This window comes from Nelumbo nucifera, chromosome 3 (assembly GCF_055504915.1).
Source record: "Nelumbo nucifera cultivar China Antique chromosome 3, China Antique-T2T, whole genome shotgun sequence".
In the NCBI taxonomy this organism is placed as follows: Eukaryota; Viridiplantae; Streptophyta; class Magnoliopsida; order Proteales; family Nelumbonaceae; genus Nelumbo; species Nelumbo nucifera.
Window position 1 is genome coordinate 84,580,190 of NC_142651.1, and position 23,679 is coordinate 84,603,868.

General features: G+C 44.3%; 1 protein-coding gene and 1 long non-coding RNA gene across 3 annotated transcripts; both read right to left on the minus strand.

The window, feature by feature from the left end:
* Positions 1-535: 535 nt before the first annotated feature.
* LOC148801556 (uncharacterized) lies at positions 536-4,000 on the minus strand. The gene is made up of 2 exons (XR_016084740.1): positions 3,856-4,000; positions 536-770 (listed from the first exon to the last, which is right to left on the minus strand). It is a non-coding gene; the product is annotated as an uncharacterized LOC148801556 (long non-coding RNA).
* Positions 1,644-3,857, minus strand: LOC104585958 (transcription termination factor MTERF15, mitochondrial-like). Of its 2 annotated transcripts, none has more exons than XM_010243016.3 (2): positions 2,691-3,857; positions 1,644-2,477 (listed from the first exon to the last, which is right to left on the minus strand). In XM_010243016.3, exons 1-2 carry the CDS (start codon positions 3,814-3,816, stop codon positions 2,434-2,436), a joined length of 1,170 nt encoding a protein of 389 aa, XP_010241318.1. In that variant the 5' UTR covers positions 3,817-3,857; the 3' UTR covers positions 1,644-2,433. The 2 variants fall into 2 exon arrangements, with proteins under 2 accessions (XP_010241318.1, XP_088758449.1); XM_088902323.1 differs by having other exon boundaries at positions 1,644-1,851; positions 1,983-3,857.
* Positions 4,001-23,679: the final 19,679 nt, after the last annotated feature.

A 23,679-nucleotide genomic window follows, 5' to 3' on the forward strand; every position in this document is an offset into this window, starting at 1 on the left:
GATTAATATATAAAAAAAACCCTCTATGCAGGGGCGGAGCGAGGGGTGGCGGAGGGGAGCCATGAGCCCATGGCAAACTCTATCTCCACCCCTGCCTCTATGCATGCCTCCATTGGTAGAGATGGCCATGGTTTAAGCCAAGGCACCGAGCCCAGGCCAGATTTTAGTAGGATTATAAGAACATTTTGAGCTGCATGGCCCATATCTCGATCCTTGTTCCGTTTAGGCTGGCTAGGGTAGCTGGGCTTGCCTGCATAGACCAATGAAATAAAATCTGTTGTAAAACCTAAACTCCAACATTACAAAAAATTATAGGATTAATTACTTAAATATATCCTATGATTTGACGAAAATACTTGAGTATAAATACCATGGTTTGAAAAACTACTTGGATATATCTTATTAACAAAATTAAACCGTTAAGATTGACAGAAAAGGACAAAAACACCCTTAATTGTTCTTTAAATTTTCAAAATATGCACTTGATATCAAAGTTCTCTCTCAGAGGACCATGGAAGTTCCACAGGTTACTATCTTGGCGAATATAAACAAGTTACCATTGATTTGAGCTGAAAATTTTAACAGAACAATCACGGAATCTACCAGTTTAGATGAGATGCCTATCTGGAGAGAATGTGCCCAAGGTGCAACGTACATCAGTAAGGACCATTAGATGCCGTATAGAATTAGATAAATATCATATTAGTGGGAGCGAGCTGTACAGTCAACAGTGAGAGCAGCGTCACTGGGGTCGTTCCAACACTTGCCACCTGGTAAGAGCAGATGAATGCCTAAGAACCTTCAAAATCACCCCTGCATACGAGTCTACCTGCATGCAACAGAAGCTCTACGACCCAAAAATCCATAATCCATTGAATGTCATTACTAAGGGTGGCAGATCATTCAGTCCTAAAGAATAATCAAGGGCATAAACTTGGTAACCTGAAACTCCTAAGCAATTGGTTGGATGCACAGTCAATCTCTTGATTCTGTGGCCAAGCAATCGAGGAGTATGTCACATAAAAATCTTGATACTGTTGAAAGAAAGAGGATGATAGATTGAGGTCTGGAAGCCATCTAATGATGCAACCAATGGGATCATTATTTCTATCAGTTGGAAACTTGGAATGTATAATCAGTGGACTTCACGAAGAAGATTCCTGAAAAAGGTAGCTTCAAAGTTCAAAGCTGTTTTGTTCTTACTAAGAATAGTTCGAACCCATGACAGCTACAGGGATGGGGGTTTTCACAACTTGGCCTCTTAGCCTGAAAGGGAATCCAACAGCAAGGCCATGATGTTTGCACCTTTATACTGTGCAGTCACCTTGGCTCCCTCCAAAACATACCGGGATGAATATAAGATGAAGATGAACAACTGCACCGTGAGGTTTGTCCTAGTCAGTCCAAATTGGGTAATGTATGAACAATACAGCAGAGAGAGAGAGAGAGAGAGAGAGGGGAAAACAAACGGTCCAACATTTTGGGATGGTAATTGAATTGACATGAGGCCATAAGTTTCGGCATTATAGTAAAGATAAGTATTGATATACGCATGCAAGTGCATTTATGTGAGGAGGGAGAAAGAGAGCTAATTTTAGATTCTGCTTGGTATATCACTTTATATGGTTTGAATTTTTTAGAAATTTTGGTTACTGCTTGGACTGCCGAGATAACTCAGCAGTCTGTACTAATTACAGAATATATATGGGTTAGTGAGTCACATTCCGGAAGTAAAGGAAAAAATGTGGAGACAATAATATACTTCAGGTTATTAATCAAGGTTGCAGGGGGATGCAGATCAAAGGCCCCTGTTGGGTTGACATATCTCATTCATGCTTAGAAAAGAGTAACCTACAAAGAAAACAAATTTATCGATCTATGTGAGACAAGATTCAAGCTCCTTTAAACTGTATCATATTGGGAAATATATATCTAATTTACAAAGCTTTAAACAGTCTACATTCCACAATTGCTTAACTTACCTGTTTCCTCAGGTCTAGTGACTTTCTACTGATTGGTTATGAGCTCCTTCATGAAGTTCTTCCTCAATTTCAAAACTGTAATCACACTAAGGTTGTTGCTTGACAAATATATCAAACAAAGCATACAATGCCTATGCATTTTTTTTTTTCATTTTTCTAGGCAAACTCTTGGGTGGGGTGGCAGGATTGAACCCAAGATCAGTGAAGACTACATGCACTTAATTAGCTGAGCTGGTGGGCATGATTCATGAGCTTTTGTTGTATCTAGATGATAGATCAGACCGTTTGGCATGGTTTGACAAACAAACCAACTCTATTTGAAAGATGCAAAGCAACAAGAATCAGAGATGCAAAACTGACTGATGATCATTGTCAGCCAAATTTTGGGCCTCAGACACAGCCTCATGCATAACCACCAATCAAAGCTCTAACTGCAACAGTATCTGAGTGCCTAACTCTGGTTCTTTGTCTGCTTGTCTCCATGGTCTTCGATCTCTGTGAATGGAATCTTCTATTAAAGCGAGGTTGTAAGAATAACGCAATGGTGTTGAAAGCAAATTCAGTGAAACAGAAATAGTGGAATGTTATCAAACTAGAAAAAATTGGGAATTGAAAATCACAAAGAAATCTGTAAACTAAACCCTCGGAAACTTCTTCAGCTGCCCATTTCCTCAGACCCATTGATTAGTTCCAAGTAGTCCATCTCACCTTCAAATATCTTCAGTAGTTGTGGAATTTCCTTCTGATATCTAATTACAAACTTGTCCATAAAATCACTCTTACTAATCTTGAGAGCTCCAACCACGTTGATATCCTTGTTAATGAGACCCTTTGATAGCAAAACTTGTATTACTGAATACCATGGAATCATCCTCTTTTCCAAACTAAAACAGAGAAGTATTGGGTTTTTGGCAATAAACGATGGTTCCAAGCCCATTTTATTGATCAGAAAATCCATCACTCTTACTATCTTCTTCTCCGAGAGCGCCAGACAATTAGGATTCCTTTTTATCATTAATGTAATATCGTCCTCAGAACAACCGTATTTCTTATAGATATCAATTTTTCTTTCCCTCGTTGATTTGCTACTTAATGTTATAATTGATACTGCAAGAGCAAAAGCTAATTTTGAAGGGTCGACCCCAAGGTCCTTAATTTCTTTGGCATTCTCATTGAACAGATCAGGTGGCATCAAAAATGACTGCGGGTGCCTCTTTACAACGCTCAAGATGATCTGTTCAGGCACACCATGATCACGAAGGATCGTGATGTTTTCTTCCATACGCTTCTGCCGTTTATTTCCAAAAGCCCACCTCATGCGTCTGAGAACGGCGACGACATTGTTGTTTGTCTGAACTATGCCCTTAAGATACTGAAAACAAGGAAGAATTTGGTTTCTTAAGCTAAGTGTCAAGAAACCTGAGTCGTAATAGAGAATCCTTGCAAGGTCAGGTGGAGAAAATCCTACAGAAGATAAAAACGCAAATTTGGGTTTAAGGATTTTCTCTGGATCAAGTAACAGGAGCATTGGCCGATTTCTGATGAATTTAGAGATTTGGACACCGGTAAATCCGTAGTTTCTGAGGAAAGAGAGGACTGAGTCTGGTCTCTGCGAGGTTTCAAATTGGACCGACTTAGATGCAGATGCAGCCTCTTCCTTGGACAATCCACAAGAGTTTATGAGGTATGATACCGTAAAAGAGTGTTGATCTGTTGCCGTTGATACGCATTTTAGAAAATGATTTTGGAGAAAACTCAGATGGTTCGTCAAATCTCCAGCACTCCTAGGGTTCCTAACCAGGTCTAGCCTTCTAGCGCAATGAAGAAGAAACATTCTTCGTAGAGAAATAAGGGGGTTTTGATGAAATCTTACCTCTGCTGATGGAAGAGCCTAAGTGTGATTCTCCAACAGTTACTGAGATTTGAACACCATTCCGCTTAACGGAGGAAGCAAGGATTTCGGAGATAAACACACTTCTCCCTTCTGTGATTTTTTTATCACAGAGAAACCCGTTAGAGCTTCGTGCCCCCCCCCCCCCCCCCCCGCAGTGTAGCGGGCCGTAGCCCAGGCTTCCCAGCACGATCCCGGCCCAGCCCAACCCACGGGCTTCTGTTTTCTGGTTTTTTGCCAAGTAAAATAATTGAAAAAATAATAAAAATTTAACAAAAAACTCAACAAGGTAGAAAATAAATTGAAAAAAAGTCTAAAATTTTATTTCATTTGAACTTTAATGTGTACAATTGTTCATATTATGAAATAATAAAATGAAATTGGAATAAAAGAATATAATAAAATGGAAAATAAAAATTTACAATGGGATTGAAAAATAATAAATGACTTTTTAAATAAAATGGAAAATCAAAATTTACAATAAATCAATAATATAAAAAAATATTGTATAATTATTGAATATTCAAAAGAAATGGTTTCATTCTTTTATTCTAGTTCTACCTCCATCTCCTTAATCTTCATCTTTTGGAAATCTATTGGTCAAAGTGTCATGTCCTCCTCTATCTTGCAGTCTATCATCTGGATTTAGCCAATCCTTGAGGCATATGCACATGGGCACATCATCGGAGTTTCATTTATCATGCATCTTTTCTCCTCATCCAACACCTTGTTACATGTACTAAAATAAGACTTTTGTGGAATTGTAAACACCAAAAGGGTTAGTGGATAACATGCCATGATAACAAACATAGGATAATCTTTTTCATTTGTTTTTCAACAATCTAAAATATCAAAATTATTTAATTCCTCAGATGTGAAGAAATTGTAATATTAATTTACAAATAAAAATGAAATTCACTAAATGAACTTCATGAAGAGGAAGAAACTGGTTGTTGCTTACCTTTGCTTATTAATGGCAGAATTTATTTGTTCCACTACAAGCACTAGCAATTTGAGATGGTGTGCTTGTTCAAGTTTTTCTATGTTTTATTATTGTTTGTGACCCGTGTAAGTTATACATTTTAAATAATAAAGAATTAACTACATCTTTTTTAATCCAATATTGGATTGTTTTTCATGATAAAAACCAAGTAAAATATCTACACCATTTTTTAATCCCAAGGTCTAATATTACATCTAAACAATACAGAGAAAAAACATATTTTCCAATTTTTTTAAAACTTGTAAATTAAATTTCCATTTTTCAACAATATTTTTAAAAATAAATTAGTTGCACCATAAAAATGCTGTAAAAACTCTTTTATACAAATTTAAACATCTCTATCACCATTAGTTGTAAAGTCATTGGGAATTCTATCGTTATAAAACATGGTAAGAATTTCCCTCTATAGGATGCAACTCTCTAAAATAGAAAATGTGGAATTCCACCTATGTTGAACATCTAACATAAATGTGGAATCTCCCTATATTACATAAATTTTTAAATTCTTGTTTTCTTGCATTGGAGATTCTAATTTACATAATACAATTTCTAATTTTTGAAATATGTGGTGAAATAATATTTAAAACTTCTTGTACGCAAATTTAAAATATGGCATGCATACCTATTATGAAACAATTTTCCATTTAAAATTGGTTTTAACTGAGATTTTAAAACTAATAAAAATTCCTTTTTACAAGAATTTAAAAATTGTTGAGGCAATATGTGCACATTCAAGTCTTATAAAAGTTAAAATTATTTTTTTGCCAAAACTATGATTCATCAATAAAATGCTAGTGAAACAAATATATCTAATGTTATAGTTTGAAGTCCAAATATCAGAGGTAGGTGCAATTTTGGAAGTAAGGCTCAGTTTGGAAAGAGTACAAATACAAATATGTACAATACAAATGCATACAAAATAATACAAAAATATAAGGTTTTGCACTCCACATATTTGTATTTGTACTCCTTCCAAATTGAGCCTAAGTGCCAAAACTATGATGAATTTTTAAAGTGTCCATTCTTGTAGTATACCTAGAAACTCTTTTAAATTGAGTACAAATTATTGTAAAAATCTTTCAAGCTTAGGGTCTTTAGAAAATAAAAATGGTTGTTCAACATGTGCAATATATTTTGTTAATTCTTGTCGCATATTTTTGTTGAATATTAAAAATTAATAAAAATCCAGATGCAATTTGCATATGATTTGAATTATCATGTTTTGTAGTGTGATGCCATGTGTCTAACTAAATGGCATGTGCCACCATTGATGTGGTAGTTAAAATTACTTGTGCATTTTTGGCAAACTACTCTCTTTCCCTTTCCCTCAACTTCTATTGTGACATTTTTGAAACTTCACTAAGTTTTTTCTCTTGCACCTCCTAGGTACACTAGGAGAAGTATTATTAACAATAGCACCAACTTCAATATTAATGCTATTTAGGGGTGTTCACATTAAATGCCATACCGACCAAACTGGCCTCACCCAACCTGAGTTGGTTGGTTCTTCAAAATCACTGGTCGGTTTCGGTTTGTATGAAAAAATAAATCGACAACTCGGTCCGGTTTCGATTTTCATGTATAAAAACCGAAGCCAAACCAAACCAAACCGATCCTATATTTTTAAGTAATTATTAATTAGTCCCTACCCTATATGTTAAATGTTGATATATTTTATTTGTGTTTTGTTTCAACTTTAAAAAAATTGGTTATTTATGATAAAAACTAAAAACGTAAAACTAATACAAATATAACACAATGGTACAATATTTAATTCAGTTTTGTATAAATTTATATAGATATTGACAAAAAAATTAGTTTTTCATAAAAAATTAATCGATTTAAATATATATTTTGGTTTTGCATAAAAAAGTAAAAAGAAATAACTTAAATATAAATAGATATTTAGATAGAGATATTTTAGTTTAAAACACATATAAAAACCGACTAAAGCGATAAACCGGCCCTTTATGTTTGGGTTGGTTTTGCTTCAGGGTCAATCAGTTTCAATTTTGTTAAGGAGTAAACTGACCGTGTCGGGTCGGTTGAAAAAAATGACTCAAACCGACCCAACCCAACCAGTGAACAACCCTTATGCTATTATACTAAAATTGGACCTTGTTGAAACCATAGGAAAAGGGAGTTTGAACAAAATCAACCATTTTAATGAATATAATATATTAAACCTTAAAATTTAGTAAAAATGAGGGGGGATAAGGGATTTATAGGAGTTGGGAATTATTTAATTAACCAAAATACCCTCCTAAGCAAGTTATTTATAGTTGTTGAAAGGGGTATTTTGATCTTTTTATAAAAGTTAATTTATCATTTTACCATGGTGCCTCCCCAAACTAATTGTTATATAGCTATTGGGAAGTATTTAAGTCATTTTTGCCCCTTTAAGCCAAAACACTCAAAATCCCTCCAAACTAGCTGTTTATAATTATTGGGTTATTTCGGTAATTTTGGATCCCCTAAATCTCCTATATTCGTTCGGGTGTTATGGCCTTATTCTCATGGGTTGGTAGTTGGCACAATTGGACCCATGCCGGATTGACATGTGGGGTGTGTTGTACTGGCTTGTGGGCCTAAACCCCTTACTCCATCGGCCATGCCAAGCACGACCCTATACTCGATCCGTTTTAATTTACAACTCTACCCATTTGTAGTCTTCTACACATGGGTCATGGCCAAGGAAGTCCTAAAATTTTCAATTACGAAATGTTTACACTTTTTTTTTTCTTTTGGACAAACTACTTAAATATATCTTGTGGTTTCAATAAATAATTTTTTTTTCTCTTTTGCAAAGTGTTGCTGGTCAAAATGGGTTGAGGTCAACATTGTCAATTCACTCCTAAGCCGAGGTGTGATCGAGCTGTCCGAGGCTTGGGGTAGCCGAGGACTGATAGGTCAGTCTTGCAAGAAGTGAAGGAAAGCGAACGCCAGAGGCCTCGGGTTGGTACCCGAGGTAGAGACTCCGACGGTCAAGTTAGTACGAGGGAGGTGTAGGGTGGATGAGGCCTAAGGTGCGAGGACTTAGACGAGGCCACAAGGAAGAGTAAGGGTTCTCAAGTGCTAGCTATAGAGTCTAAGTTCCAACCCTTTACCTTGGGGGGGGGGGGTTGTCCCCTATTTATACTTGAGTCCGCCTGAAGGTAGATTTGCTCGGACGATCCGGATGCGGTGTGTATGTGAGGAGCGTGGATATCCGAGGTTGCCAGGTGACAACACGCTATTTGTTTCAGGGTGCTCGCCAAGCTATGTTCCATTCACACCCTGATTGGGTCCGCTTTGAACCGCGCTGCCTAACACGTGCAGGCCCACCATTGGATGAGGCCATGTGCGTCTACATCATTTGCCCCCCAATCTTGAGGCCATGGTGGAGGTCTAAGCTGAGGACCTCGGCTTTGGCCGAAGAGAGTGTGTCAGTTGTACTGGGAGGCATTGTTGGACCTTCTAGACATGATGTGGCCTGCGGTGGCATCGATCTGATCCTTCATCCCTTCTCTAAGGGGTTCCGTAGAGGTTCTTGATGCTAGGAGGCTTCAGCCTCGGCTTTGATGTCATTGCTGTAGGTGGACGGGAGGAGACTTTGCCCCTTGTCCTACTTCCTTATTGGTGTGGAGGCAAGTCTGTGGGGGTCTCAGCTTTGGATGTGGGTGCCATGGGCGTGACACAGGTGCCTGAGCTGGTGACTTAGCTATTTAAAGGATGGAACTCTCCATTGTCAGCCTGCAAACCTTGGAGGAGACGAGTCCTGGTGTCGGATTCCGGTCGTATGCATCACGGGTTTCCGAAATGATGAAACAGGGCCGTGTCCACAATGGGTTGCGATGTCGCGCCCGTAGGGGAGGCGGGATTCGGGTGAGCTGGGTTATGCGTCTACTGGGTCAGTACGGTTGGGCGAACCAATGAGTTACGGTGAGAGGATTAACCGGTTCACTCGGCGTCGTTTCATCTTCCTGAGGTGAGAGACGCATGTCGGTCAGCGGATAGGGACGTAGAGGTGGTCGCTGCACGATCGTTGGATCGAAAGCGATCTGGGTCATCCATTTTCCTTTAAATAGAGGCCTTAGTCACGTTTTTCCTCACCTTTTGCTTTCAAGCACCCTTGCCTTTGAGTGACCTTGCCTTCCTGGAGCCCTCAGCTTACTTTCTTTTCTTAGAACTTTCTAGCCTTCATCTTCGCTTAGGTAAACACTTCTTCATCATGTCTTATTCCAACTCTGGCCCCAAATGCTATGTTCTTCCTGACCTCTCGGGAGCGAGCTCTTATCGGACCCCATCACCCGCTAGCCCTAATCGAGATTCTTCAGTGGCTGAGGTTGAGGTACTGAGGGGGAGGATAACTTCTGAAGGTGCTGAGAGTAGCTGAGAGGGTGGTGTCTTTCCCCATGAGAGTGCTGTTCGATGAGGCCTCCGGAGGCCGGGGGTTCTCCCGCTATAGTCCAAGGGAAGGAGGTCTCCAAGCCCAGCCCCAGCACGGTGGTTGAGTATCCTGCCCAAGGGATGAACATCAATCGTCTCCCTTGTTCTGAATTTGATAGTACCCTTGGCTTCGAACAGGTGAAGGCCTTGGGTAGGAAGTATTACATACCCTGGTCCTATAGACTTAGGGTCCTTGACACTGGTGATCGGCCGTGGACACTAGAAGAGGGGGAAATCTATGTCTACCAACACTTTCTAGAGTTTGGCCTTAGATTTCCCCTCCAACACTTTCTAGGGTCCTTGACACTGGTACGGCGTAACCATTAGCCAACTAGACCTCAACGCTCTTGGGATTATTATCGCCATTCTAGTGGTGTCTTGGCTTTGGGATGTGGACCTGACACCAAAGCTGTTCCATGCTTTGTTCGTGCTGAGGCCACATGCTACTAAGACCGGTGTTTATTACTTCCACCCTCAGAGAGGCCGACCCATAGACAACCCCCTTGTCCATCCACAACTAGAAGAGCAAGTTCTTCTTCGTCTCCTGTCCTGAGGGTTGGTCATAGACAACCCCAAGCCTTTACTTCGGGTTGATGAAGCTGCTGCGGTATCCCACCTACTCGTGTTGGGGACACTCTGGGCCAAGCCCTTAGTGGAGATGGAGCTTCCTTTGGTTTTTGCTGGGTTTAGTCCCGCTCCCCTTGGTAGGAGAATTTCTACTACCGGATTTTATCATGTTGGTTTTTTGCTTTACTTGGAGGTACTGATTTCTCACTTCATCTTTTTGTAGAGATGCTAGTGGATGCGAAGAGGATGGTGTTAGAGAGCGCCCTAGCCAAGAAGAAGGCCCTGACCGAGGGCATGTCGGGGAGGTAGACGCCGAGGAGGCCTGTCGAGAGGACGCTTGCGCCTGCCAAGAGGATGTCTCGGCTTCAAGCCCTTGCTGGAGGAGGGGCAACGGGAGTCTAGCCAGAAGAGGCTGGCTGAGGCGCCTCATCCCCCTCTAGGGAAGAGGCTGGCCTACAAGGACTACCCAATTGAGGGTAGTGAGAGAGGAGGGGAGGCTGTAGCTGCTCGGAGGTGGTCGCTTGCAAGGAAGCCCATGATCGGGCCTTCGTTCGCTCCCCCCGTCTGCATTGGAGCCCGTGTAGCTGTTCGATGGGTTTTCTGCTTTGTGCTTCAGTTCTCTGACTGAGGTCTTCCTCGCTGTTGTAGTACACCCCACCATAATGGACTCACCAGTGATCATGTTGATCACCTCGCGGATTGGTCTTTCTTCTAGTATCTGCTAAGGTGGCTGCTCATTCTATTTGCTTGACTTTGGAGCATTTTTGCTCTAGTCTCCTTGCCAGTCTCCCTGTCATTTCTCTTAGCGCAAGATGTAGTTCTTCATGTATCCGCGGCGAATGAGCTCTTCGATTTTGTCGTGGAGGTTCCGACAGTTCTTTGTGCTGTGGCCATGGTCCCGATGAAAGTGACAATACACATTCGGGTTCTTGGTTGTTGGGTCTCCCCGTAGCCTGTATGACCATTTGACGAAGTAGGAGTCCTTAATTGCCATCGGGATCTCTCCTTGCTTTGCGTTGAGGGAAGTGTAGTTGGTTCTTTCTATAGGAGGGGTTCTGGATTGCCGACCCGACCTGTAGCTTCAGGAGGGGGACTTACTCCTCGAGCGAGGTGACTTACTTCTTCTCCTTGGTGACTTGCTCTTCTTCCTTTTGTGTTTGCTACTGCTCGTACCTTCTTCTTCTCTCTTTCTCTTCTTGCCTTGTTTGTTTTCTAGTTTCTGATTGAGCTCTTCTTCGATGCTTATGAATCTCTTGGCTAAGCGAGAAACTCTATAATAGTCTTCGGCTAATTCACTCCTATGTACCACCTGAACTCCTTGTGTGTGACTCATTTCCGAGCTGCGGTGAGGCGTACTACTAGGTCGAGCTCTGGTATCTGTAAGCATGTTTCATTGAAACGTTTGATGTAGCTTCGGATCGACTCGCCTTCCCTCTGCACCACGTTCAGAAGGCTCTCTTGTGACTTTAGGCACTTCTTACTAGTGATGAAGTGGGTTGTGTACATGTCTACAAATTGTCCCCAACTTCTGATGGACCCTGGAGCGAGGTTCCTATACCAAGGCCGGGCTAATCCCTTGAAAGTGGTGGAGAAAGCCACACACATACATGCTTTATCTGCCCCAATGAGATGTATTTGAGACTGGAATGCGTCTACATGGTCGCTGGGGTTGTAGGATCTTTTGCTCGGGTGATAGTGGGATTGCCAACTCAACAAAGCTGGAGCCGCTTGTGTAGCCACCGAGCTTACCTCTTCCCTTTCGTTGCTCTGTTCCAATGGTTGGCTGTTCTTCGCTGGTAGGCTGTTCCTGGCTGAGGAACGGCGAGTCTTGCGATGTCGCCACTGTTGCTTCTTTACTAGCTCAACATTGATACTGCTGACTTTTGTATGGTCAGGCACATCAATTCTGGTCCGCTCTCGCTCCTAAACACTGTCACAAGGTGGATTAGAGTTCCTTCCTGCTACTTCTCCTTGATCTCGATACCGTTGCTAAATGTTGCAGGGTACCGAGGGGTCTCGTCTTGAGCCCACACCTCGGGCCCCAAGCTAACGATCATCGCATCGCGATCCATTGTTCTCCTGCCGTGAAAGTTGCTATTGACTATTCCTCTCGGGCAGGCTGACTTCGGGCCTGTCCTTCAGATTGCCCCTTTGAGAAATTGGGGGAGTGTGCTCGTCCAACCTGCCCCGAGGTGGGGTCCGACCCCTAGGAGGGACTAGTACCTGCGAGGTTCTCTCATCATGATTGGGAGATTGGTGGACATTCTAGCGGGCCCTGTATTGATTCTGGTTCTGGTTCTATACTCGACATTGACCTATTTGCTGCGGTGGGAACTATTGCTAGCTTGGCTCCGGTGGTGGAAACTATTGTTGGTATTGCTGGTAAAAATAGTACTATTAGAATTGCTGGAGTTGATGAATTTGTTGCATTTGGATCTACATTGTCCTGACACTTTGAACGAGGTCTTCGAACTATGAATGCCTGACTCCAAGAGGGATCATAGAAGGCTCCGAAAAGGTGGTGCTCACTTGGGGCAACGAGACATTTATTTGCTGAGTTGTTTGTGGCACTAATGGAGAGAGGATCCTTGAAGCAGTCAGGGGGATGGTAAACTGCCCGATAGTCACTAAGAGGCCTTGAGGGAGTGACGTTTGGTGATCTTGCCCCTAATGACATTCATGTCAATACCCTTATTGGTGTTGCTGGAAGATGCCATTGAGAAAGAATGCGGTGGTTGATGAGATGTAGCACTTGACCTTTCGATCGTTTCCCACAGACGACGCCAATTGATCGTGCGCGATCTAGAAGCTCCTAGCTAGGAGATGACTTGGACCTTAGTCGTGTGGCGAGCTGGACCAAGTTGCAAGACAGAGGATCAGAGAATTCGGGGTGGCTAACTAGGTGAGGTCGCTCCGATGCTTAAGTCAATACTGTATTATGGTTGTGAGCTGAAAGCTTGAGTGCTAGTGAGGAAATAATCACGCGTACCTGAGTCTTGAGGGTTGATGCACTTATATAGTTGGGATGTCGTGGTTCTCACAAAACGCTACTAGAATCTCTGGCTTGTGACGTAGGGATCCGTTCCGCTATGGAAGGTGGGTAACGTACCAATTAATAAGGCTCACCCTTTCCTTTTGATTCGAGCGGGATGAGGATAAGGCCTACAGTTATGTGGCATGATCCCGAAAAGTTCAAAGATAACTGGCAAACTTCAAGTTCGGTTATGTGGCACCTTAGCGCGTGTGGGTACCAAGGTGCCCTGGTTCCGAGGTGCTCCGGTACCGAGGTGCTTTGGCTCTAAGGTACTCTAGTTCCGAAATGACCAAGCTCCCAAGGTCCTGCGATCTACTGTCGTAGCACCACATGCTGATTCATCGTCTAACTGGCAGGCCGCATCCACGTGTCTCTTACTTATTAGGTCGGGCCAAATCACCCCTCATCAATTATAATACTATATACAGTATTAATAATGTATTTATACTATTAATATATATTATATATATACACTATAATATAGTGTCATCTGAAGAACAAGAAGGGAAACGATCACCGGACAAAGAGATAAAAGGAAAGAACAAATGGTAGAAAGAATGATGAGCCTTTTATCAATGATGTAACCCATCGCTTGAACAAGCTAGATTTCGATTATAACAAATGGTCGTGTTCTGCGTATTTTGCTCTATAGCCCGATTCGGATATTGATCAAGTAAAAAACAAAATGAGGCTTGACGGTACCACAACTCTACCTGATGGACAAAAATTGTGCATCTTCACCCTAAAAGCTCATGATCATGATGGACAAAAATTGTGAGAAGTGCCAACTCCACTCTTGGTGGCAGAGAGAGTTCCCTTATTTTGTTATCTTTATAAATAGACTGGGCAATTGTAACCAGTGGTGGGGTATAATCTTAGAAACTTCAATTTCTTATCAATGAAATTTCAATTTCTTATCAACTTCAGAAATCATCTGTAATACATCTTCTGCGAATTAAATAATGTCATTTGCTTTTCTTGTTGTGAGTTTCAAAAACCATCTGATTCAAAATACAAAATTGCAACATTCCACCGGTTTTGGAAAATGCAAACTGGTTTGCCTTTGCATGTCCGATTTGGAAACTTACACCGATGTAAAAAATAATTGACCATTTGTTTGATTGTGGATTGTTCCATTGAACATGTGTCAATGACCTTTTTGACTAATGACTATTTACTCGCATGGACCCTTTTCTCACATGAAGCCCACAATAGTATCCAGGCTACATGGTTTGTCTTGGACGGTTTTCACCTGAAGCCCACATTAGTTTGCAATCTCATTTAAGCTGGTCATTGGCCCAATGACATGTGTCTTACATCCCAACTTGTATGAGTATGTATTCAATGATGAGAACTAGCATGGTTTAAAATTTCAAATATCTATTACTAGCTTACTGCAAAGAGGCTCTCAGACAATGGTAAAGTGGCTGAAGGAGAAAAGCACTGGTTCTTGCCCATATGGATATCCTATGTTAGATGTAACTACGAGTTAGAATCTCATGCACCCACGTCACCTTTGCATGGGTTGTAATTCATGATAAGGATATCCTCTACGGAGACTATCCTCTAGAGTTAATTGTTTATCACAAACTTTATCTCAGATAGATTTATCCTAACCAATGTATCAATCGGTAATTAATATTGACCATTCTTATCTAATTATCCTCTTTCATTTGGTATCAGAGCCATTGCCACCAACCCATCTTCCTTCTCCTCTCCCTTCCCTTCCCCCTTCGGCAATCTTGCCAATCTGATTTCAATAAAACTAGATAAGCACAACTACCTGTTGTGGAAGGCCCAGTACCAACCCATGCTTGAAGGATTGGGCCTGCTCGACTATCTCGATGGCTCCACCCAATGTCCCCCTCAGTTCCTCTGCGATAAGACAGACACCTCCGGCGTCAAAATTGTGAATGCATCGTTCACCTCTTGGCAGATCCAAGACAAGCTATTACTCAGCTGGTTGCTTGCAACTCTCATTGAAGGTGATAAAACAGACCCTCTCTCTCTCTCTCTCTCTCTCGAAGAACTTCATAGTCTTTTACATCAGTTCGAGCTCCAACTCAACCGCCAACGCTCTGCCCTTACTGACACTCAGCTCTCCACCAATTCAACTGTTCATAAACCTGGAGCTCACCCACCCAACTCTCACCAGGGTGGTCGCGGTGGCAACCCCTCTTCACGTGGTGGCAGAGGTAAGGGTCATTACAATAACACAACCCCGCCTCAATCTAAGGTCACTTGCCAGGTCTGCGACAAAGTTGGCCATTCTGCTCTTTCTTGCTTCCACCGCTTTGATCTCAGTTTTTAGGCATCTGGAAGTAATCCACCATCTAAGGCTATTGTTTCATCCAATACCACGAAATCATCTGATGGAGATTGGTACCCGGACACCGGTGCCACAAATCACCTCACAACCGACCCTGACAATCTCTCTCTTCGATCTGATTACAACGGCAATGACAAGATAGCCGTAGGTAACGGGACAAGTTTGGATATCAAAAACATTAGACATACCTCTCTTCATACCTCTTCCTGTATACTGCACTTAAATAATATCCTTCATGTACCTGGCATCACCAAAAATCTGATATCTATTCGTCAGTTTTTCCAAGATAATAATGTACTCTTTGAGTTTGATGATTTTGGTTTTGTTGTGAAGGATAAAATTCGGGGGACACCAATCCTTTCAGGGCTGATTAAGGAAGGCCTCTACGTAAACGCTGCAGTTGCCCCCATACTCACGCTCAAAATGGCGTCGCTACGTAAACGCCGCCACATTGTAGATACCGGGCTGACACTCCTTGACATTGCCAAGCTCCCTCGACATTTTCTAGAGTGAAGCCTTTGCCACATTAGTTTTCTTGATCAACTACCTTCCAACCCCGTTTCTTGGCCACAAGTCTCCACACAAGTTGCTCTTTGGACATCCTCTGGATTACAGTCGCTTCAGAATTTTTGGGTGTGATTGCTACCCAAACTTGCACCCCTACAACCAAACCAAGTTTGATTTCCGTACTCTTCGCTGCACTTTCCTTGGGTACAACTCTCGTCACAAGGGTTATCTATGCTTGCACAAATCTACTAGTTGTCTCTACATTTTTGATGATGTGGTCTTCAATGAGACGTCTTTCTCTTACAACAATGGGTCCTCTCCACACCGCATGGTTTCATGCTCTCAGGAAATGCCCTCTATATTGGGTCCGCCACCTGTTCTGGCCCCATGCCATCAGATCACTACTACTGCAACACCGCTCATCTCTCAGCCCACTACAGTCTCTTCACCGGCCCATTCTCTCTCTCCCTCAGCCCACTCTCCTATGGACTCCCTCGAGTCTTCCATGATGTAGTCCAGCACTGCCGCTCCTTCTGCACCTCTAGATCCAGATCCGACGGATTCTTCGGCCTCTACTTCCGCTCCTACTCATGGTATGCAGACCCGCTCAAAATCTGGGGTGTTCAAACCAAATCCCAGATACGCTCTCACTTCGGTTACCACTGATGTTGAACCCACTTGCTTTACTCAAGCTGCGCGTGATCCGAAGTGGCGTGATGCCATGAATACCAAGTTCTCTGCACTGGTTCAGAACCAAACTTGGTCTCTTGTTCCTCCGCCTCAAGACAAAAATATTGTGGGTTGCCGTTGGGTCTTCAAAATTAAGCTTCGCATTGATGGTATCATTGAACGATACAAAGCACGTCTCGTTGCCAAAGGGTATCATCAACAAGGGGGGATTGACTTTTCAGACACTTTCAGCCTGGTTGCTAAACTGTGCACAATCAGGTTGGTTCTCTCCATTGCCACGTCCAAGTCCTGGTCTATCCGTCAGTTGGATGTCAACAATGCGTTCCTTCATGGCTACTTAACCGAGGAAGCCTACATGAGTCAGCCACCCGGTCTTCAGCATCCATCCTACCCCGATCATGTCTGCAGATTACATCGCTCTCTATACGGCTTACGACAGGCTCCACAAGCCTGGTTCACTCGGCTCCACAATTTTTTAGTCACTCATGATTTCATTGAGTCCAAGGCTGACGCCTCACTGTTCATTCATCACACTCCTCGTGACATCACTTTGGTGCTCGTCTACATTGATGATATCATCATCACTAGCTCCAGCCCCGCTCTTGTTGATCAGTTCATTCAGGCTCTTGTTTCTAAGTCTCAGCCCACCGCCGATGGCATGATTCTCTCTCAGTCCAAGTATGCCTTAGATCTTCTTCATTGCACTCACATGGCAGATGCTAAACCATGCACCACTCCTATGGCAGCTACTACTAAATTCTCCCTGGATGATTCGGACATCTTTGATGATCTAACATTGTACTGAAGCACGGTTGGCACTTTACAGTACCTGACCGTAACTTGGCCGGACCTAGCTTTCTCTGTGAACAAGGTGGCCCAGTTCATGTCCAAGCCCATGGTTAACCATTGGGCTGCTGCCAAGTGTATCCTACGCTACATCAAGCACACCTACACCCTTGGGCTTCATATTCGTTGCTCTCCCTCGACTCGGCTTCATGGCTATAGTGATTCGGATTGGGCCAGGTCCCATGATGACTGACGGTCTCACAACAGTTATTGCATCTACTATGGGCCCAACCTCATATCCTGGTCCTCCAAGAAGCACTCCACCGTCTCCAGGTCCAGCACTGAAGCGGAGTACATGTCCCTTGCCATCCTTGCAGCCAAACTGGTATGGATTCAGATGCTCCTTCATGGAATGGGCTTCTCATCCACATCTTCTCCAGCCTTGTGGTGTGACAATATCGGTGCCACCTACCTAGCTTCCAATCCCGTTCAACACTCTCGTAGCAAGCATGTCGAGCTAGATTATCACTTTGTATAGGACAAAGTTCAACATTGGCTCCTCGAGATCAGATTCCTCTCCACCGTTGATCAAACGACAGATATTTTCACCAAGCCCCTTCATGTTCGACGCTTCTCTTTCCTACGTGACAAGCTCTCCATGGCTAGCACGGCATCGCTTAAGGGGGCGATTTAGAATCTCACGCACTCACGTCACCTTTGCATGAATCATGCATGAGTTGTAATTCATGATAAGGATATCCTCTAGAGTTATTGTTTATCACAAACTCAATCTCAGATAGAGTTATCTAGCCAATGTACTTATCATGTAATCCACCAGCCTTGTATTTAAACCTCTGATCAATCAGTAACTAATATTGACCATTCTTATCTAATTATCAAGCTTTTCTGGGTTCCTAAATCTGCCAATAACATGGCTGACGGACTTGCAAAACAAGGAGAAACTAGAACTCAGCTTTTCTGGGGTCTGATTCCCTAAGAGGGGAATTTGTAAGAAAGATGAGTGGCTAACTAGAGCTTATATAGATTTAGGTATGGAGAACTTATATAGATTGGCTTTAATAAAAATGGTGGTGAAAATATATACTTGAGTGGTAGAAACCATCTCTAGGCTTTTAATGTTTTAACATTGGGTAGTCACTCTCAGTAAGGGGAAAGATAAAACTGTGGACAGTACTGCAACTCCTAAAACCTGCCCATACTTTGGACAGTACTGCAACTGTAGCTTCAGAGGGAAACCCTGTACCAAATGCTGAGGTACCAATAAAATTCCTATACAGATTTTGCTTGTGCTCAACAATTAAAGTCTATATTCATTTTGCATGTGGGAATAAACTGTAAGGACTGTTTTGTGGTGGCATGACACCTATACCAGACATGATACATGCCCAACATGAGCACCTTGATTTTCTTGCTTTTCTCTTTTGATTTTGCTGTTAATCTTGTGAATGTATATTTCTATCTCTGTCACTAACTAAAAGCAATTCTAGAAATGGATGGATATATGTCAGTAAAGCTCAGGATGTTGTTGCAAGCATGCTGGCTAAAGACTCAGCTATTGGACAAGATGCCATGAATAAAGCTAAAGCCTATCAAAATCTTGCCCAAAACTTGAACCCATCCTTGTCCATGGGCTTAGACCTATCAAAATCTTAAATCTGTACCTATGCATTCTTGTGATATTTTTCCTAACGGGTAGATCAGTAAGTTTTATGGATTGGACCTGTTTCCCAACCAAGGGCCAGGCTTCCATTTTGTTTTTAATTACACACTAGTGATAATCTATCTTTGTCCCCTTCTTTGTAACAAACTAGTTACTATATTATCCTTTTAGCTTTTACCATAATAGAGGTTCCGCCCCTTCCATTTTTTTCTTTGTAATTAAACACATCTGTACACACTCTCTTTCATATTTATGTCGCATTCAATAGAATAGGGGCTCCATTCATTTTACCATTCTTGATTTATCAAACATATAAATGCAGTTTCTCTGATCTCCCTCTTGCATTAACAGAATTGGATTCCTCTTCCTATACTTGAGGCATTCTTAATGATGTTGCGCGATCCGGCCACTCCTAGCCGGCTGAAACTTGGCTCCTAATTGGCGATGGAGGGTACCTGAGGAGAAGGATGAGATGAAGAATCCTCAGGAATCTCGCCCGGTGGGAACACTCCGATGCTTAAGTTAGAGTTCTGTAAGAAAATGGAGAGTATGGAAGAAGCTAGGAATGTAGAAAGCACGGAGATTGGGATTACCTTGGCCCCTTGGGGGCTGTGGTCCTTTTATAACGGGCCTCTACCAAATCAGGCGCAACCGCCACTGCCAGATCGAGTGCAACCGTAACTATCCTCCTGTGACAGCCGTTGTCTCTAGGGTTGAGGTGGCAGGTGCGGGCCGTCTCTGTAGGATGCATACCTGTCGGGTATGAGACACATTCAGAGGTGGCAGGTACAGCACCGCCTGCCAAGAGGCAGGGGTGCAACCTCTAGGTTCGGTAGGTGTTGTCAGAGAGATATTTTCTGGACCTTCGGACTATCTTGAGCCGAGCTGCATTCTGTCGAGCTTCCTGATGCCGATGTACTGGTGATGGGCTGAGCTGCTATCTACCTAAGGCGCATCCCCAACAGAGGAGCCAAGGGCGCCGGCTCGTGATGTCCCTACTTCGGGACACCCAAGTCGGATCGGGGTGTTCCCTTGGGAAAGGCTTAGAGCTCATCGGGAAGAGCTCGGGACCTAGGAGGAGCTCGGGCCTGGAGAGGAGTTCGGGCCCTGAGAGGAGTTCGGGGTCTCTCACACTTGGTGGGAGTCAAGGTTGGCCGGACGCTAATCCCCAACGAGTCACTTAACCCGCCGAGAGGCCAATGTTGGACTCGGCGGGTCCCTCCCGTCGAGTCACGATTGTGCTGTTAGGCTGAGCTGTTCGTCGCGCCAGGTCACACACACGTGTCCCTGTGCTACGAGATCAGGCCAAATCACCCTCCATCAATTGCCCCCCACTCCCCGTGTTGGGGGTGCTGACCCAGTGTGGGGAGTTCACGGTGTGCCGGATGGATTTGGCTCAGCACTTATGCCACCCTGTTGGGCAACCCGTTGGCTAGACCGGTCTAGCGCTCGGCTCACTTAGAAGGAAAAACCCGGACTGCGTACAACTCACGCGCGGACGTCACGTGATCTGGACTTCACGAATGCCAAAAACCGCGTTAAACTGATTTCACCTCGAAAGCCTCGCAGCCGGTTTTCTTGAGAACCGTTAGATCACTTCGATCTTGACCGTTGGTGCCCGGGCCTAGCGGCTATAAATAGTGGGGCACCCTGGTCATTTTCTTCCGCCACTAAGTATCCTTCATCTAGCTTGAGCTCGCGTCTGGAGTCTTCAGCTTGGGTCTTCTAACTTGTCCAGTTCTAGTTCGGTTGCGTTTTTCCTCGGTGAGTCCCCAAGCCTCCCTTTCTTCTTTTTCAGTTCATTTCATTCAATGTCTAGCGGGGACAGTCTCTTAAACGAGCCCGAGGTGGGTACCTTGAGTCAGGGTGACCCCGCTGTTGCCCAGCCTTCCCATGAGGCACGGGTGACCTCGGGTAGGCTGGCGTCCACCTCTCACCGAGGTCGGGTGCCAGATCAGTTTGGTCCATCCACTATGACGCCGGAGAGATTTCAGCACCTCATCCAACACTTCAACCTACCTCAGGAATACTCATATAGTCTTCCTACCGGCAACTTCCCTTGGGAGCATGGTCTAGATGAGATCGTGATCTTTAGGGAGCAACTCGTCGGTGGGCTTCGTCTCCCTCTTCACCCCCTTATCCCCGAGGTGTTGAGACGCTTTAACGTCATGCTGGACCAGCTCCACCCAAACTCTATTCGAAACGTGGTCGGGACTATCTCCCTTTGTTTCGAATACAACCTTCCCTTAGATATAGATATCCTTTGTTCTATTTTGTCAATAAAGAAGAGCGCCTCGGGCGTTCTCCCTGAGCACAAGCGGACCTACTATCTGTCCCCTTGCCCGGGATTCAAATTGTTACATAAATTCCCAAGCAAGGTCCCGGCCTAGAAGTGGGACTACTTTGTAGTCCGGAGCAACACGGGGTGGCCCTTCCTTACTAGCTGGAGGGTGGCTACTCAAGACCCCGACATTACTCTCGACCGGAAGATGAGGGAAACACTCCACTCATGGGCTTAGGTCGGGTTTGATCACAAAGATTACATTGCCGAAGGGAAGCTCATTCAGGCCAGTTTGAGCCTGGGTAGGTCTATTTTTACCTTAGCGTCTCGCTTAATCAGCTAAGTGTTTTCGAGCTTACTGACGCCGAGCTCTATTGCAAGTCCCATGGAAGAAGAGAGGATTACCGGTCAGAGGCTCCTTCGCCAAATGAAGAAGAGGAAGAAGTAAGCTGCCAAGAAGGCGCGCATAGAGCCCCCAAGTACCCCCACCCCTGAGCCCGACCTCCCACAGGTTCCTTCTCCGGGGCCCGGGCTCCCACAGGTTCCCATCTCGGAGCCCGAGCTCCCTAATGCCCCTCTAGTGATAGATTTGGAGGGGAACTTACCATCTCAGGAACCTAAGGTGGCGACGGAGCCAGTCGCTGAGCCAGCTGGGGCTGCTGCCGAAGTTCCTAATCCCGCTGAAGCTGTTGCTGAGGCTTTCGAAGAATCGGCTCATCATGCTACTGAGACGACGGTGTCCAGCTCGGGGAGCCAGGAGGAGGAGGAGAGCACCCTGATCCCCCGGTGTAGCCTCCAAAAAAGTAAAGGGGCTATCTACCCCACAGAGGTTACAGATTGGGCCGATCTCACCCCTGGTCAGCTCGGGGCCCGCGCTGCAACCCACGCTTTGGTGGTGAGTTCACACTCTAAGAATCATCATTTTCCCATTCTTTCGTTCTTTTCTCTTTGGTACTGATCGACCTCCATTTTCCAGGTGAACACCACCGTGCACTCATTGACCCTTCAGTCTGGCAGATATCTGAAGTGGGCTTTGGCTGCTGAGGAGTCATCTTGCGCAGCTCATACTAATCTGAGGGCAGCTCGGTGTAAGATCCATCAGTTGGAAGGTGACGCTGCGGCTCAGAAGAGCTTCATTGAAGTTCTACTGTCAGAGAAGGAGGAGCTAGCCCGCGAGAGGGACAGGCTGAAGGCTGAGGTGAACGGGCTTAGGGTAGGCTAGGAGGCCTTAAAGCTCGAGGTGGAGAGACTCAAGGCGGGTCAGGAGGCTTCGCAGCTCGAGGTGCAGAAACTTAAGGAAGCCAAGGGGGCCTTGGAGCACGAGGTGGAGTACCTCAAAGCTGATATTAAGGAGAAGATAGAGATCTTCGATCAAGCTCTCGGGGAGATGAAGGTCCAGGCCGTCATCGACTACATCAAATTATCTAGGTTTGACGACGTGATGTCGTAGGTCTACCATAGGGGGTTTAAGCTCAGTAGGTGGTTGATAAAGCATACATACCCCGGCCTCGACACAAGTGCCATCACCACCCAGAGGATCACAAACGACATGGCCCACCAAGCCATGGATGACCAGACTCCGAAGAGGAGGCTAGTGCTACCGACCTTCCTAACACCCCCGAAGAGGCTTCGAGTGAAGTCGACAAGCCTTCGAAGTAGTTTTGTGCTCCTTGTACTCTGGGCCTGCGAGCTCAGTTTTACTTTCTCTTTTTTCTTGATCCTTTGTACCGAGGTTTTTGTAATGAGAGTACATATTTTGTACTTATTTTACTTTCTCTTTTTCTTTTCTGTTGTCACCCCGAACTGTTTCCCTGTACTTAGTAGGGGTGACCATAAGATTTTACAACGTATGCCGAGGTGGACATAGTAAGGCACGTGCCTGACCTGTCTACTTGGCTACTTAGGTTGGTGTTTACCCCTAGCAGCGTATACTGAGGTAGGCTAAGCATAAGAGAGTTCGTACCCAAGATGCCTTTTGTCCTTAGCATACTAAGCCTATGCTGGCGAGACAGTTAAGTCATGCATAGTGCCGAGGTCTTTAGTTAGCTCGGTGCATTGGCCCTTAGGCTAGAGGGAGCGACTCGTGGTCCATTCTCCTAAAGTCTGCCCCTACCGAGGGGGTGACTAGGTCTCGTGTTGTCGAGGTCGTCGCTAGCTCGGCGAATTGGCCCTTAGGCTTTAGGAGCGGCTCGTGGTCTACTAAGTTCGGTGATTTACGGGTAATATTGTCTTAGGTTGACAATATTCCATGCCCGAGGTACTTGTCTCCCTTATAGGGTCTCGAGCTCGTACGTTCCTTCCCTGAGCCCTTGCTTGACTCGGTAGGGTCCTTCCCAGTTCAGCCCGAGCTTGCCAACACTGGGCTCAGGTACCATAACTTTACGGAGTACCAGGTTGTTGACGTGGAGGTTCCGCTTCTTGACCCTGGCATTATAGTACCGAGCTACCTTCTGCTGGTAGGCCGTGGTCCTGATGTATGCGAGGTCCCTTGTCATACTTG

Coding starts and splice junctions, on each gene's coding strand:
- LOC104585958 (XM_088902323.1), bottom strand. CDS start 3,816: ATGTTTCTTCTTCATTGCGCTAGAAGGCTAGACCTGGTTAGGAACCCT.